This window comes from Drosophila ficusphila, unplaced genomic scaffold, assembly GCF_018152265.1.
Source record: "Drosophila ficusphila isolate 14025-0441.05 unplaced genomic scaffold, ASM1815226v1 contig_791, whole genome shotgun sequence".
In the NCBI taxonomy this organism is placed as follows: domain Eukaryota; kingdom Metazoa; phylum Arthropoda; class Insecta; order Diptera; family Drosophilidae; genus Drosophila; species Drosophila ficusphila.
In genome coordinates, this window is record NW_025064737.1 from 16,846,332 (window position 1) to 16,860,280 (window position 13,949).

Genomic DNA, 13,949 nt, shown 5'->3' on the forward strand with positions numbered 1-13,949 from the left:
GTGTGCCATGCACGCGCGTTTCAGGAAAATCTGGCCAGATCTCGTCGACAGTGACGACAGCGATGTGGAGAACGAGATAGATGTGGACAAGCTGCCGCCTCTGGAGGTCGGTCCCGGCGAGAACCGGCTGCAGCACACATACTGCCTCTGGTTCTCCCGCAAGGGGACGCAGCGGGCGGCCGCCGACTACAGCAAGTCGCTGCACGTGGTCGGCCGGTGCGCCAGCGTGCAGCAGTGGTGGTCGCTCTACTCGCACCTCATCCGACCCACCGCCCTGAAGCCCTACCGGGAGCTCAGCCTGTTCAAGCAGGGCATCAAGCCGATGTGGGAGGACCCGGCGAACAGCAAGGGCGGCCAGTGGGTGATACGGCTGCGCAAGAACAAGATCGAGCGTGCCTGGGAGAACGTCTGCATGGCGATGCTCGGCGAGCAGTTCCTCGTCGGCGACGAGATATGCGGCATTGTGCTACAGACGAAATATCCGGTGAGTGCAGAAGATCCTTTAAAAAGCCTTTTTTGGGACAGCCATGCGGGGATAGCTTTCGATCATGAATTCTTAACAATCGGTGCCTTTAAATTCGGAAACAAGGATTTTCTTAATTACCACCTCTTCTGTTTTCCAAGTTTTCTAAATTTGACATTTTTAAGACGTTTAAAAATTTAAATTTTATTCAATTCAAATCCTAAAAAATTGTTTTACTAAATTACTTTAAATTATTTTCAATAGTTAATATTTATGAAGTAATTATAGAATTAAGAACGAATACCAGAAACCTAAAATTCCTCTTCTAAGGGAATTTAAATTTCGCTCCCTAATGACCAGTGCTGTGCAACGCATTATCGCCCTGATCGAAATAACTAACAACCCTGTGAATTACTTAATTATAATATTTATTTATAAATTCAACGTATATTATTGAATATAGCAAGCCATTTCCGAGTTCCCTTTTAGCTTCGCAATTCGCTTAAACAAAAGTGCCGGTCGCGATTCATTCATAAAAATTTACGCGCATGACGTTTCCCAATTCGAATGGGATCCACAAACAAACCGTGCTGATTGTTGTTGTTGCTGTGGGACTGACGTAATGGAACCAATGTGCCGGCATTTTTAGCACATTTTATAAAGCGTTTTTGCCTTTTGAAGCGATAATTAACAGCAAAAGTGAAAACACGAATAAGCCGAGCAATAGAGAAAACAAAAACCACTTGCAATTATTTACAACATTTTAATGTGTTAGCTCTATTATCAATCAAAAGTGAACGGCTTATAATAAAAAACTTCTTACATAAAGAAAAAATAACAATTTTAGCAGTAAAAATAATAAAACAATAACAACATTTTTAAAAATTCAAAAATTTATAATATAAAATATGAATTAAAAATATAACAAAAAGAGAAGATCACACATTCTCCACAACATTCACATACATCAACACTTGCTCTGTGATTTAAAAGAGAAAAGAATCAACGACAGAAGAGAGTACTCTTTTTGCCGCTGAATTGGTTTGAGTCCGCGGCTAATCCTGATTAACAACTTCCAATAATTACTGCAAACAAACATTATAAGGGATATGGTTTAGCCCTTACAGTTATATTTATAAGTTTTCAACAGGTTGCAACATTCCATTAAAAACTTTATATCAACAGCTAAAAACGGATTCAATTCAGCTTTCTGTTGTTCTAAATGTGCTGAATACTGTTGGTAAGGATCTTAGCTAACCTAGGAATTTATTTGGTATTTAATGTACTTTAGGCCAAAATCTTCGTATTTTCTTTGAGATATTTTCGCGAGCCGGGTGGTATATAAACTGCGAAGCTCTGCGGTCACACTCGAAAATTGTTTGCCCGCGCGAGGTGCTGCGTTTCGTTTCGGCTCGCATCAACACACCAAAAAACACTCACTGCCGCCGGGAAAATCGCGAAATAATTTTAAAAATATTAACAATTTTGCCAGTACTTATCGGTCAAAAAAATAGCCAAGAAATGTGCTGCTGAAACAAAAGGTGACAACAACAAATCGTGACACCCTAGACAGCCAGTGTGCGAGAGTGAGAGCGTGAGAGTAGGTCGTGCGTCCCTCTCTAACACACACACTTAATCGCCGCCGACGACGACGCGTACGCAACAAACGAAAATAAAACGCAAGCGAAAAGGAGAGAGAAAGAACAAATAACGCCCACCGTAACACCCCCCGCGAATAAGAGGAAGCAGAGGAAGACGACGACGAAGAAGCAGCAGCAAAAGCAGACGGCAGAATTGGAGCTTTGCGCAGAAATCGATTTTTTGCCCATTTTAAGAGATTTTCGGTAGGAGGTTGCCTCTCCCATTGCCGAAAATCGTTTATCGCTCCATCGTTCGCGTGTGTGTGCGTACGTGTGTGCCAGTGCGAAAGTGAAACAAACAAATAGCACTGCAAGAAAAAAGATTAAAATTATTTTTAATAAAAAACCAGTGAGTCACTAGTAAAAAAAAAGAAAAATTAATTCAGCAGCAGTTTTAGCTGCTGGCATTGAAGAGGTGCTCTGCCGCAGTCGACGTCGCTGCCGCCGCCCGCCACCACGCGCTCTCTTTGCTTGTCTCTCACTTACTCTCTCCTTCTCTCTGTGAGCGAATAACACCACACACAAAAAACATAATAATATTAACCAAAACCAAGCCAGCAAAAGTGCCAGTTAAGTTAAAATTATATACTAAAGTAAACCGAAAAAGAGAGAGCTGCCAAGCCAAAAAGCGGAAAATCAATAAAAGGTCTCTCGCAAAAGTGGAAAAAACGTGCAAACAAGTTAAAAGCAAGGCTGCAAAATAAAGAAAAAAGGAAAAACTCCGCGCGCGTTTACACGTGTGGTTTATGTGTGTGTGCGTGTTAACGTTTAACTGCTAATCGCTTAAACGCAATCTGCTAAAACCGCGCAACAAAAGCTTACGTAAAGCTTGGCGAAAAAAAACGACAACAAAAACAACGAAATCATAAAAAACATAAGCGATAAGAAAAAACAAAAAACCCGAAAAACTATCAACCAAATAGCAACGAAATTCCGAAAGCCCGTTAAAAACGAAATTATCCACCCCGAAAACTCAAAACCCCGTTTACTAGGATAAACCCCTAGATAACCCTTACAAACCCTGTTCAAACCCCAAAACAAAGATGACTAAAGACAGATTAGCCGCTTTGCATGCCGCCCAATCCGACGATGAGGAGGAGACGGAGGTGGCCGTCAATGTGGACGGCCATGATTCCTACATGGACGACTTCTTCGCCCAGGTGGAGGAGATACGCGGGATGATCGACAAGGTGCAGGACAACGTCGAGGAGGTGAAGAAGAAGCACTCGGCCATCCTGTCCGCCCCGCAAACGGATGAGAAAACCAAGCAGGAGCTGGAGGACCTTATGGCCGACATCAAGAAGAATGCCAATCGCGTCCGGGGCAAACTCAAGGGCATCGAGCAGAATATCGAACAGGAGGAGCAGCAGAACAAGTCGTCGGCGGATTTGAGAATCCGAAAGACGCAGCATTCGACATTATCACGGAAATTCGTTGAGGTGATGACCGAATACAATCGTACGCAAACCGATTACCGAGAGCGTTGCAAGGGAAGGATACAGCGTCAGCTGGAGATCACCGGACGGCCGACCAACGATGATGAGCTGGAGAAGATGCTGGAGGAGGGCAACTCATCGGTGTTCACACAGGGCATCATCATGGAGACGCAGCAGGCCAAGCAAACGCTGGCGGACATCGAGGCCCGGCATCAGGACATCATGAAGCTGGAGACGTCGATCAAGGAGCTGCACGACATGTTCATGGACATGGCCATGCTGGTGGAGTCGCAGGGCGAGATGATCGATCGCATTGAATACCATGTGGAGCACGCTATGGACTATGTGCAGACGGCAACTCAGGACACCAAGAAGGCGCTCAAGTACCAGAGTAAAGCCCGACGAAAGAAGATCATGATACTGATCTGCCTCACTGTGCTGGGCATCTTAGCGGCCTCATATGTTAGCAGTTATTTCATGTAAATCTCGAATGCAATTACTTACTCCACATACACACACATACATACACTTTTCACACCCATATAAACACACACAAACAATCTCATCAAGACCCGATCTATATAGGATGTTGCGCAACCCACCCAGAGAAATTGCAGAAGACAAAAAATCGAAACTTAAACTGTAAGAGATCGCAACCAGTGAACCCCCGATAAAAAGAAAAACAAAAGAGAAGCACACGAAATTAGGGCTCGATTACACCAATTATAGCTAATATATATAGAGAAAAACATGTATGGTTAGTAAGAAAGAGTCTCAAGTCCCCAGAGTCTATCCCTTATATACACATGATGAAACTCAAGTTATAGCTACCAGAATATTTAGTACTTGTAAACAAATTGCTAATTGAAAATGTATTAAACCAAAACTAAATGATAATGAGAAAAAAAAAACACAAAACAAGTAATTGCAAACAAAGAAAACATGAAATTTTATTGATTATTGTTATAATGCGAAGCAACAAAAACGAGAATTATAATAAAAGAAAGAACACTCCACTCACACAAAACTCTCACTGCAAATGCTTTGCAAGAAAATGAAGAAAGAAAATCTTGTTGATTTCCTCGTTTTTCAACTTTGAAAATGCATTTAGTTTTTGTTTGTTTAACTAGTTTAGTTTTCCTGTTAAAAACTCACTTAAAGTAGCCTCATCACCACCACCACACACTCTCACGGAAAAAAATGAGAAGATCCAACAAATCTCAAGTTAACTTTTGAATATTTATTATAAAAAGATTGTTTATTATGCGAGATAATAACTATATTGACTATTTACTATAATGCTATTTACTTAACATGTTCATATTTATTGAATGCATATAATATATATAACTTATACAGAACACACAGCATATATATATACAAATATAAAACTAGATAAATAGCTAACTCGGACATTCTCAATGAAGATGATAAAGCGAAAACGAATACAAATCTGATACACACATGCAAACCGAAACTCATAAACTTAAGGAAGTTGATCGAATGCTGACTTTAAAAGGGTAAACAAATCAACAATTCACACTCACATATACCCGGCTTCAAATTAATCGGTAAACTGTTAAATTTAAAGTTGATTATTCATTTTTTATTGTTGCGCAAACAATTGGACAAGTTTTTTTTTGGTTGTTTAACTTCCCTACAAACTTGTTTTTTTCCGTTTTGTAATCGTCAGAAAAGTTAACAGAAATTAATGGATTTTGGTTTTAGCCACGATTTCATTTTACACACACTCACAAACACGCTTCTCACACACTTTTGTTAAATATCCTAATTTATTTTTCCTTTCTTTCCGCCCCCTTTGGATCATACATCACAAAAAACTAACAATCGGAATGCAATCCAAAATATTCCTCATACACAACCCAACTATTCTATGGCATGCGGCTGTTGAAAACAATTTAACAACAACAAAATCAAACCAATCAACTTTTCTGCACTCACAATAAACAATCCATATAGAATCCAAGCAACCAAGTAGCATGCTCATCAAGGCCAATAATCTGCATTAGCTACACATGTTTTGTAGTACAATCCAGACGATGCAAATTAACTATACTAATTATTAACAAAACAAAACGTAATATGTTTGAGTTTCTAAGAACCTTTGTGATTAAGATACACGGAGAAATGCTTTCGCTTCTAAGTAGGAAATGGCAAACTTGTTAATGCACCAAACGAATTCACGCGAATCGGTGAATTTCTTTTGATTACAACACCTGCAAATGTCAGACCTGCATTATGTGCACGTTTTTTTTTCTTAATTCGTTAATTCACCTTTTGATCTTTTGAACGAGCAAAAAAGAAAACTGAAAACTGCAACGACAACAGCAACAATCAGCACGTTTTCCACCACAACAACAACAGCAAAAACACCGCGTTTAGTGAAAATACAAAAAAAAAAAAATATATCAAAACAAAAACTAATTTCGCTGCCAACTTCGTATTATGTCAATCAATCAAACTGCGGTTTGGTTTCAACCACGAAAATGCAATCTAAAGCCCGAAAAAGTAATCAAAATAAACAAAAACGCGACTCCGCCCTGCCACGCCCTCGTCTGTTGGAAGTTCCAGGTTCCGGGTTCCAGTTTTCCAGCCTTACAGCTTCCAGCGAAAAACAGCTGCAATGCTCCATTCCCAAACGCTGAGGTGAGTAATACACAATAATTATTCAACATTTAACATTCTTTTTATCGGCGAATTGCCACAATTACTCTCTCTACGCCAAAGTTTCCCTCGTGACTTGTCGCGTCCAGCATTGAAAAATCGCCGAAGGTCGCGTTTTTATGTCCTCGAAGACCCCCTACTCCCTACTTCCCCCCTCTGTATTCACCCACCGCCCATTGAAATTCCACGCCCCCTTCTATTAATGAATTCGTGCCCTTTGTGTTGTGACATTTCGAGTTTCAAGAGTGCGAAACAGAGGGAGCGATAAAGAAACGGTCAAACAAGATCTTGGCAAACGAATGAAGCAAAACAAAGAAAAGCTAATTATATCCCATACCCTCGATTACTTGGGTATATTGTATTTGAAATCTGCGCTTGATCCACAAAACCTTGAAAAATACATTTTTATACGTAATTCTTTTGTATTTGGGAAGCGGTTTTTCTACAGCCTAGAAAAACCAATTGTAACTCATGCTTAAAGTATATTGAATTTAATGCCGTTCTGCTCCATTAGTTTTTCTTCCATGTCGCTTTCATTTCCATCTATCTGCCGGTCGGCTCTTTTCATCTAGGTGTCATTAAAAAAATGTTTAATTAATACACACTCTCTTTAACTAAATGGGATATGGACAATTGACGAGATAATGAATATTTATAGTACAATAATAATAAATGCTTCTATAAAAAGTTCTCTTTCTCTTTAATAACATTATTAGCCTATTAAACAGACAGTTGAGATTATTGTATTTTTTTACTAAGTGAATGCACTTGATTTGTCATTAATTACGGAGGCTGCAGAAAGCCCTATTTTGTATGTCTCACTCGCATATTTTTTGCACTTTCGTCATCCAAGCGAATTCAAATAAATTTATGGCGTTTATTTGTTTGGTTTGTTTTTTTTGTTTGTTACTTATAATAAAAGCATCTTGACGTTGATGATCTCATACCATTCGTATCGAGTCACTTTTGCTTTTGGTTAACCAAATGCCTGAAATCCCAGATATGACTTTATTTTTTAGCTGGTTATAAAACCGCAACTTGTGAAGTTTTGGAGAAGTACTTTTAATTATTTATGGGTTTGCTTTGAAATGAAGCTTTTATGCCATAGGCTTATTATTAAATATAGACTTGATTAATTCTGTGTAACTTTTTATACGATGACCCCTTGGGAGAGCACGATATCGTGCCAGTTGCGTGTTTAATTTGAAAGCATTATCCATCTGTGAAAGTTTCGTATATTATACGCCGTTTATCATGTATCATTTCATTTCATTTCGTTTTCCCCATCACTTCCTGTCAGCGTATTCAGAACGAGCTGAGCGAGTATCGCCCCTCTAATGTGAGTCGAACATGCAGAGAGTTCGCGCCTCCCCCGATTCAGAATGTAGGCTTTTGAATTGAGTCATCGCTTTTCACCCAGCGACCTTCCACTTTGGTTCCCGTCGCCTCCCAAGTGGCTCTTCAATTTATCATAGGCGCATGCACTGATAAAAAGTGTGCTTCCTCGCCGACGCTTGAGGCGATACAAATTTATTTACATTGTGTCCCAATTAGTTATTAAGCGATTTATTGGAGTTGTACAAAAAAACAAACTAAACGTAGCCACGCCAAAGGCGATGAGGTGTCCAACCAAACAAATGAGTCATCAGTGTTATCACTTGATAATGGTCTATCAGTGCCAAAGATAACAGTAGTGTGGGCAGTTCTTCACTTCATTCCTTTTGCCCGTAGAATCCGACTGATACCACAAGTTCTTCAACGAATGCAATTAAAAGTTCAGCCCTTGAGTGACGTCCCCCCATCGCCGCATTCGCATGTAACTATTTTTTCAATGTCTTTGCCTTTTTACCTTGTAGTCTATCACATGGCTTTTGTTTGCCTTTTTGTTCTCAGGCCCGCATGTGGCAAAAATGCCCGCAGCTTTTACCATTTCAATGAGAGGTAGTTTAGGCATGTTGATTACTTTACGACTACTTAAAGATACAGTACTTAAGAAATCCATAGAATGTTTGTGCTTGAACAATTGTTATTTGTTGACTAATATATGTCAAACAAATATGATACTAGAAAAATAATGGTTTGCAAAATTAGAAATGCTATTTTAAAAGGTATTTCCTGGCTCGACTACAACTATTTCTGTTTCGTTTTGGCCCTGTGTCAGTCTTCTGTTCTTTTCTGCCAGCAGAGTTTGATGACACCACTGCAGTGCCACGCCCCCTTGCAGTACATATATCTGCAAGTCATGAATTCAATTTATATATTTATCTATTTTTTCCACTTGCCATCCGCTTTTATTTCTATGTATTTATTTGTCTGCCTATCCACTATTATTTTGATGGCTCGCCAAATCCAAAGAGTCATTTTTTTCCTCAATTGCGATGTGGGAGTTTTTGTGATTTTTTGCTTTCCTCTTCTCCTCCTTTTTTATTTTCGTATCTCAACTTTGGTGAGTCACAAATCTTACCGGCTTATGACTACATTTTTTTGTCGGTAGCTGTCAGCCTACGCGTTGATTTATTGATTCACAAGGAGAAGTCATTTTTACGAACCTAATGAATATCCAGTACATGTAATATCTATGTGAACTTGAATGAGTGGGGCACTTTATCTCATCTCGGATGTGCGAAGTTTTTTCAGAATCGTCATTGTCATGTTAAATGTTGAAACTTGTCTGCCAAGATGCTCTCGACAACTTGAAAACTTTTTGATTTGCAGGGCTCTAAAGTTTCGTTTTTCTTGATGCTCTGACCATGTAGGAATATCTCGTATGCACAAAGGAAAAACGGAAGCCTGCATCCTGCATCCTGCAACCCGTTTCCTTCCCTTTTCACATCCGAATTCTTGAAATTTATCTATTACGGTTTTTCTCAGAAAACCAGCTTTGGAAAGTTTGTTCTGATTAAACTTTAAGCTTAAAGTGACTTAGCCTAAAGAAATCGATTTAACAGAGTTGTAATATGATAAGTATAATTTTCTCAAACAAAGTAACTTTTATTTGTTTCTCCCTGTGCACAAACGCAAGATACCTTTGGCAAGGAATCAATTTTCCTAAAAACCATAGATTTTTATTCACGAGCCAAAATTAGAAGAGCACAAAATGGTAGGAGCTCGAAAAAGGCTTAGATATCGATTTTTGTCGTCGCTGCGAAACAATTTGTTAATTGAAAACAAATTTCATGGCACGTCAGATGAGTTTCTGAGCTCAGAGGTGTGTAGAGAAGAGGGTTGGGTTCGAGGTGGACTTGAATATGACCCGAGGGGGCCATCCAACTGGTCAAAAAGCACACATACACAATCGTGGGCGTAGATTTTGTTAAGCCAGCAAAATTAATTTAGAGTTTTGTCGAACAACAAATTTTCATGGGCTATAAAATGAATATGTAATCCCACAAACATAATTAAATTTTCACAAAACTTTTGAATATGCTTTTCAAAATATTATTGGGTGAACATGAATTGTAGTCCTTTAAAAATTTTGCAGCTTATGTTTGACGATTACTGAAATATATTTAGATATTTCTCTAAACGGTTATTTCAACATAAACTTTTGATCCAGACAGAAGGCATTACATTTATTTTTATATAAGTTCTGGTAGTAAAACCAACTGAACTCTGATTCGTTCTTAGCCTGAAGGGTATTCAGACAAAAAGTACTTTAATACATGTGGCTTGACCCTTTTTTCGAGGGGTTTTTCTTCGTTTTGCGGAAAGAGTTCATTCGCCTACTTTTATGTACTCCCAAAACAACATCAGATACGCCTGCCTCATGACCACACCCACCTGCCCCCTTTTTTTTTTTTTTTGGCCAAATTATATGTGTATTTAATGCTGCTGCAGTGGCAAGACAAAAAACAACATGAAATGAGTTCTGCTGGGCAGTTAACGAGCGGTGGGGAAAAACCAAATGGGAGGCCCGAGGACAACCTGACCCAGTAATACGATGTGGGTGGTTTGTTTGGTAGGTCTGTTGTTCCCTTAACCACCGAAAGGGTTGAAAGTGTTTCCCATTTCCAAGGTTGAGCCAGGCAACTGGCGAATTTTCATATTTTCTCCCTTTTGTTGTTTTTGCTCCGACGCAAAATTGCGAAGAAAACAAAAATAAAAAGAAAACTGGAATTCTCACATTTAAATTCCATGCGCTTCGTTTCATCTCCAATTTCCTTTTTTAAGTTGGCTCACAAAGACGAAGAAATGCCATTTAACCAAGCGTGAGTAAAAAAGAAAGAGTGAAAAGGTTGAGACCATAAATATTAATGGTTGCGTCGAACGGTTTTACCTTTAATTAAATGAACTTCTAGCGCTTGGTTACGTGTTCGCTCAGACGTCTGAAAATATTTAATTGTGTAACCTGGTTTCTCCCATTTTGCTTTAGACTGAATGGGAACGAAATAGTTTTGAACGAAAGTTATGAATGGCATGAATAAATAAAGGTTGATCACTGTTGCTTTCATTATTTAAAAGAAAATAAATCCAGAGATGAATCATCATGCAACTAAAAGTCAAATGTTATCGAGCTGATCAATTTAAGGGTTTGTTAGTCATGTATGCATATTTAAAACTTATTGTTGACTTAAAGTTCTCGAAAAACTTGACAAACTGAACAAAAAGCTAATTTTGCGTGGTTTTATTTGTTCACTGATTGGCACCTTTTGCTATTTTCCAAACCACCCACTTTGCCTTCTGCTTCCTCTAATTAACTTGTTCACTGTTCACGAATTTCTCCTCGCAAGTGCAAAAATTTGCATCTTCGCAGTTGTTAGGTGAACAAAAAGCAGAAAAAAGGCAATGAAGAAGGTGCAGGAATCGCAATCAACGAAAAAGCACCGAGTAATTACCGTTGTCAAAGAGAAGTAACTGAAGAAGGATACATAGGAAGGAGCGGAAGCGTAGCAAACCAGCATCTGGCTCAAAAAAAAATATTGGACAACTGCCCAACCGGGCGGAAAAGCAACAGTAGTGTGGCCAAGCACAGCTGGCCAGGATCCCAAGTTGCCAGACTCCGATTCTCCTCGGAGGTCCGCACTCGGTGGTCGGCAAACTGGCAAGAAAAATGAAAAACCTACCCAAAGGCGTCATCAACTCCTGCAAGTCACTGACAAATGGGCTTGACATTGTTAACCCTAGGCAAATAAGAAGGATTGCAAAAGAGAGAGATGCTGCAGCCATTAACAAAGTCAGGCAAAATACTCTGCAAATCTCTGAAGGTATTTTGAAAGACATAAAGTCATAGCGCTTACTTTTGTAAATACTTGACCTGAAATAAATCAAGATTATTAAATACTTTTTAGCTGGCATTAAATCCTTTTTATATGTCGAAAAAAGTGAAAGGGCATCTAATTTTTAAGACGTAAAAGAAAAGCCATGAAAATTTCCGTTGCATACTACAAGGCGTGCACATAATTTCATTTGACGTAATTTCAACTTTTGCACTTTGCCTTTTGCCACCCCATCTTCTTCGCGGCGGTTGTCTTGGTATTCCTGTTCCTGTTGCTGCTCTTGCTTTGCTCCTTCTGCTCTCTGCACAGCGGGTAATAAGGAGCAGCGACATCAGTGACAGGGACAGCAACAAAAACATGAGCTACATTAACTAAACCGCATAACGGCAATCAGAAGGAAGGAAGGAGCAGGCAGTGGGAGTGACAGAGACGGAGAAAGTGAATTTCTTATGGTTCTGTGGCTGATTCAATTGCTGACATAACCTCTCAGTGTGCAGTCGCCAGTTGCTTATGGTATCCAGCATTCTTGTTAGTTTTCCACGTGCCTTTCCCCTGCAGCCTTTTTCCCATTTTCATCCTTCGAGTTGGCTGCGAAAAACTTCTCTTTCATGAATGAATGGAAAACTGCAATGTCTTGTTCGCTTTTGATGATGTTACTGGGTTTATTGGGGTTTGTCATGGAACTCGAACTAAATAGTAAGACAAATTAATTATGAATTTATTGGAAATTGTATTTTGTACTCGCATTTTTATTGCATTCTTTTAGACACATTTTAAAGTGATTTAAAATCTTTGATCAGACGTATGTATGCAGAGCCAGAAAAACTCTTCTAGGGTATCGCGAAAGCATTACCCACTCCTTTATACGCCCCTATATTCCCTTTACATCCTTTGATTGCCCCACAAAAGCTTCAACAGCTCACCACCCTCGACACGAATCGAGGGAAATTTCTTTTTGGTATCTTTTGGATGTGCAACACCACCACCACCACCACTACCAGCACTCTACATGCCCCCAAACCATTCATTCATCCGCTTGGAGAATTGCGCACATTTCGCCCGTGCACTTTGGGGGATACTGCTTTAAGAGTTGTGGGTCGTGGGAGCTGCGACTGCGATTGTATAATAAAATTAAATTGCGGATTGCATTCAAGCGATGACGGGTGTTAATGTCTTCATTGTTGTACCCTCGCCCTGCGCTCGCAATTAAACGTGAATGCCGCGCTGCGGTTGCCAATGGCCTTGAAATGTCACTGGCAATTCCTGAGATATTCAGCCGGCTAATTAGATTGCATTTGAATATTAAATCGCGTCCGATGATATGATAAACTCCAGGTCGAGAATTAATTAATTGCTGAGCGCTGTTTTCTTGCACTCCGGTCCTCGGGCAATAAGCCATATCCGTTTCATCAGGCTCCCCTCGACCACAAGCTTGTCCAGCTGTGCAGCCTTGTGGGGAAGGCTTTTACGAGCTGCCCTCGAGCAATTTTGGACTGGACGCTTTTCCAGGATATTGCAATGGGTAACTATAGTTAAGTGGATTAGATCATAACGTAGTTAAATCAAAATAAGTTATATATCAGCTTTGAATGTACAAATTTCAATTGCTGCTATATCATGTCATTACGGCAAATAAGAAGACAGTAGTTTCAGCTAAACACTAAAATTGTTCCTGCTGATCAAACTACCTTCTTGATACCCTGCAACTTCCGCTTTAAATCCCATTTAAGCCCGCATTGCGTATACGCCTCATTATCCTCGTAACCACAAGGATCCCCATAAAAGCATACATTTTTTACAGCAACATTTTTTGTACTCGCACTTTCTTCGTTTTATATAAAAGTTATCTTTTAAGTAATTTTTTCTTTGCTCGTGGTGCGTTTGTGGTTTTAGCCCTCTGCCGCCGACTTGTGGGACAATTTGTCCAAGGCGTTTCCTTCCTGGGGGCGTGGCAGCAGCAGGGACATGCCTGTGTCGACTTCCTTCCTGCCTTCCCTTCAAGTCCTTTGTGCGTAAAATACAAAAAGTGAACAACAAGGTGGCCAAATGGAGTGGGTTGGGTGGTCAAAACATGATGTGTGTCAGCGTCTTTTAGCAGCAGGGAGTTATGGGCGTGTGTACACTAAAGGAAACAAAAGATGGAGATAAGGAATCTGTTGGACTAAAAAACAAAAGTTGTATTTAATCTGACCAAACATTTTCTTGTTAAAAAATCTTCTTAAAAAATCCACGAATTTATATTTATTATTTTATAGGGATTGCTTATTCTTTCAACATGTATTTAAACTTAAAACAAGAGAAAAGACACAAAAGATTTAGTTGTTTATTTATTTGTCATAACTATGATTTTTTTCTTTCTGTGTACTAATAAGAGAGTAGCTTTTGGTTTTTGTGGCTTACGTCATATTTTATTGTTGCTTTGCTTATATTTCGGAGGCGGCCTTAAAGGATTTGGATTTGGGCCTGCTGAAATGCCGTTACCATGTTGTAAAATTCATTCACATGACAC

At 39.4% G+C, this 13,949-nt stretch overlaps 2 protein-coding genes across 3 annotated transcripts in view; both read left to right on the forward strand.

The window, feature by feature from the left end:
* The window catches only part of LOC108091958 (eukaryotic translation initiation factor 4E type 2), a 46,164-nt gene that overhangs the window by 1,652 nt on the left and 30,563 nt on the right, over positions 1–13,949 (forward strand). For both annotated transcript variants that reach the window (XM_017191355.2, XM_017191354.1), the window contains exon 2: positions 25–484. In XM_017191355.2, the coding sequence (XP_017046844.1) occupies positions 25–484 (460 nt within the window). The remainder of the gene's footprint in view (positions 1–24; positions 485–13,949) is intronic.
* On the forward strand, positions 1,379–6,206 carry LOC108091956 (syntaxin-1A). The gene is made up of 2 exons (XM_017191352.2): positions 1,379–4,018; positions 5,520–6,206. The coding sequence occupies exons 1-2, from the start codon at positions 3,147–3,149 to the stop codon at positions 5,536–5,538; spliced, it is 891 nt and encodes a 296-aa protein (XP_017046841.1). The 5' UTR covers positions 1,379–3,146; the 3' UTR covers positions 5,539–6,206.

What these genes read in the sequence shown, in the direction of transcription:
- LOC108091956 (XM_017191352.2), top strand. Translation starts at nt 3,147, where the DNA reads ATGACTAAAGACAGATTAGCCGCTTTGCATGCCGCCCAATCCGACGAT.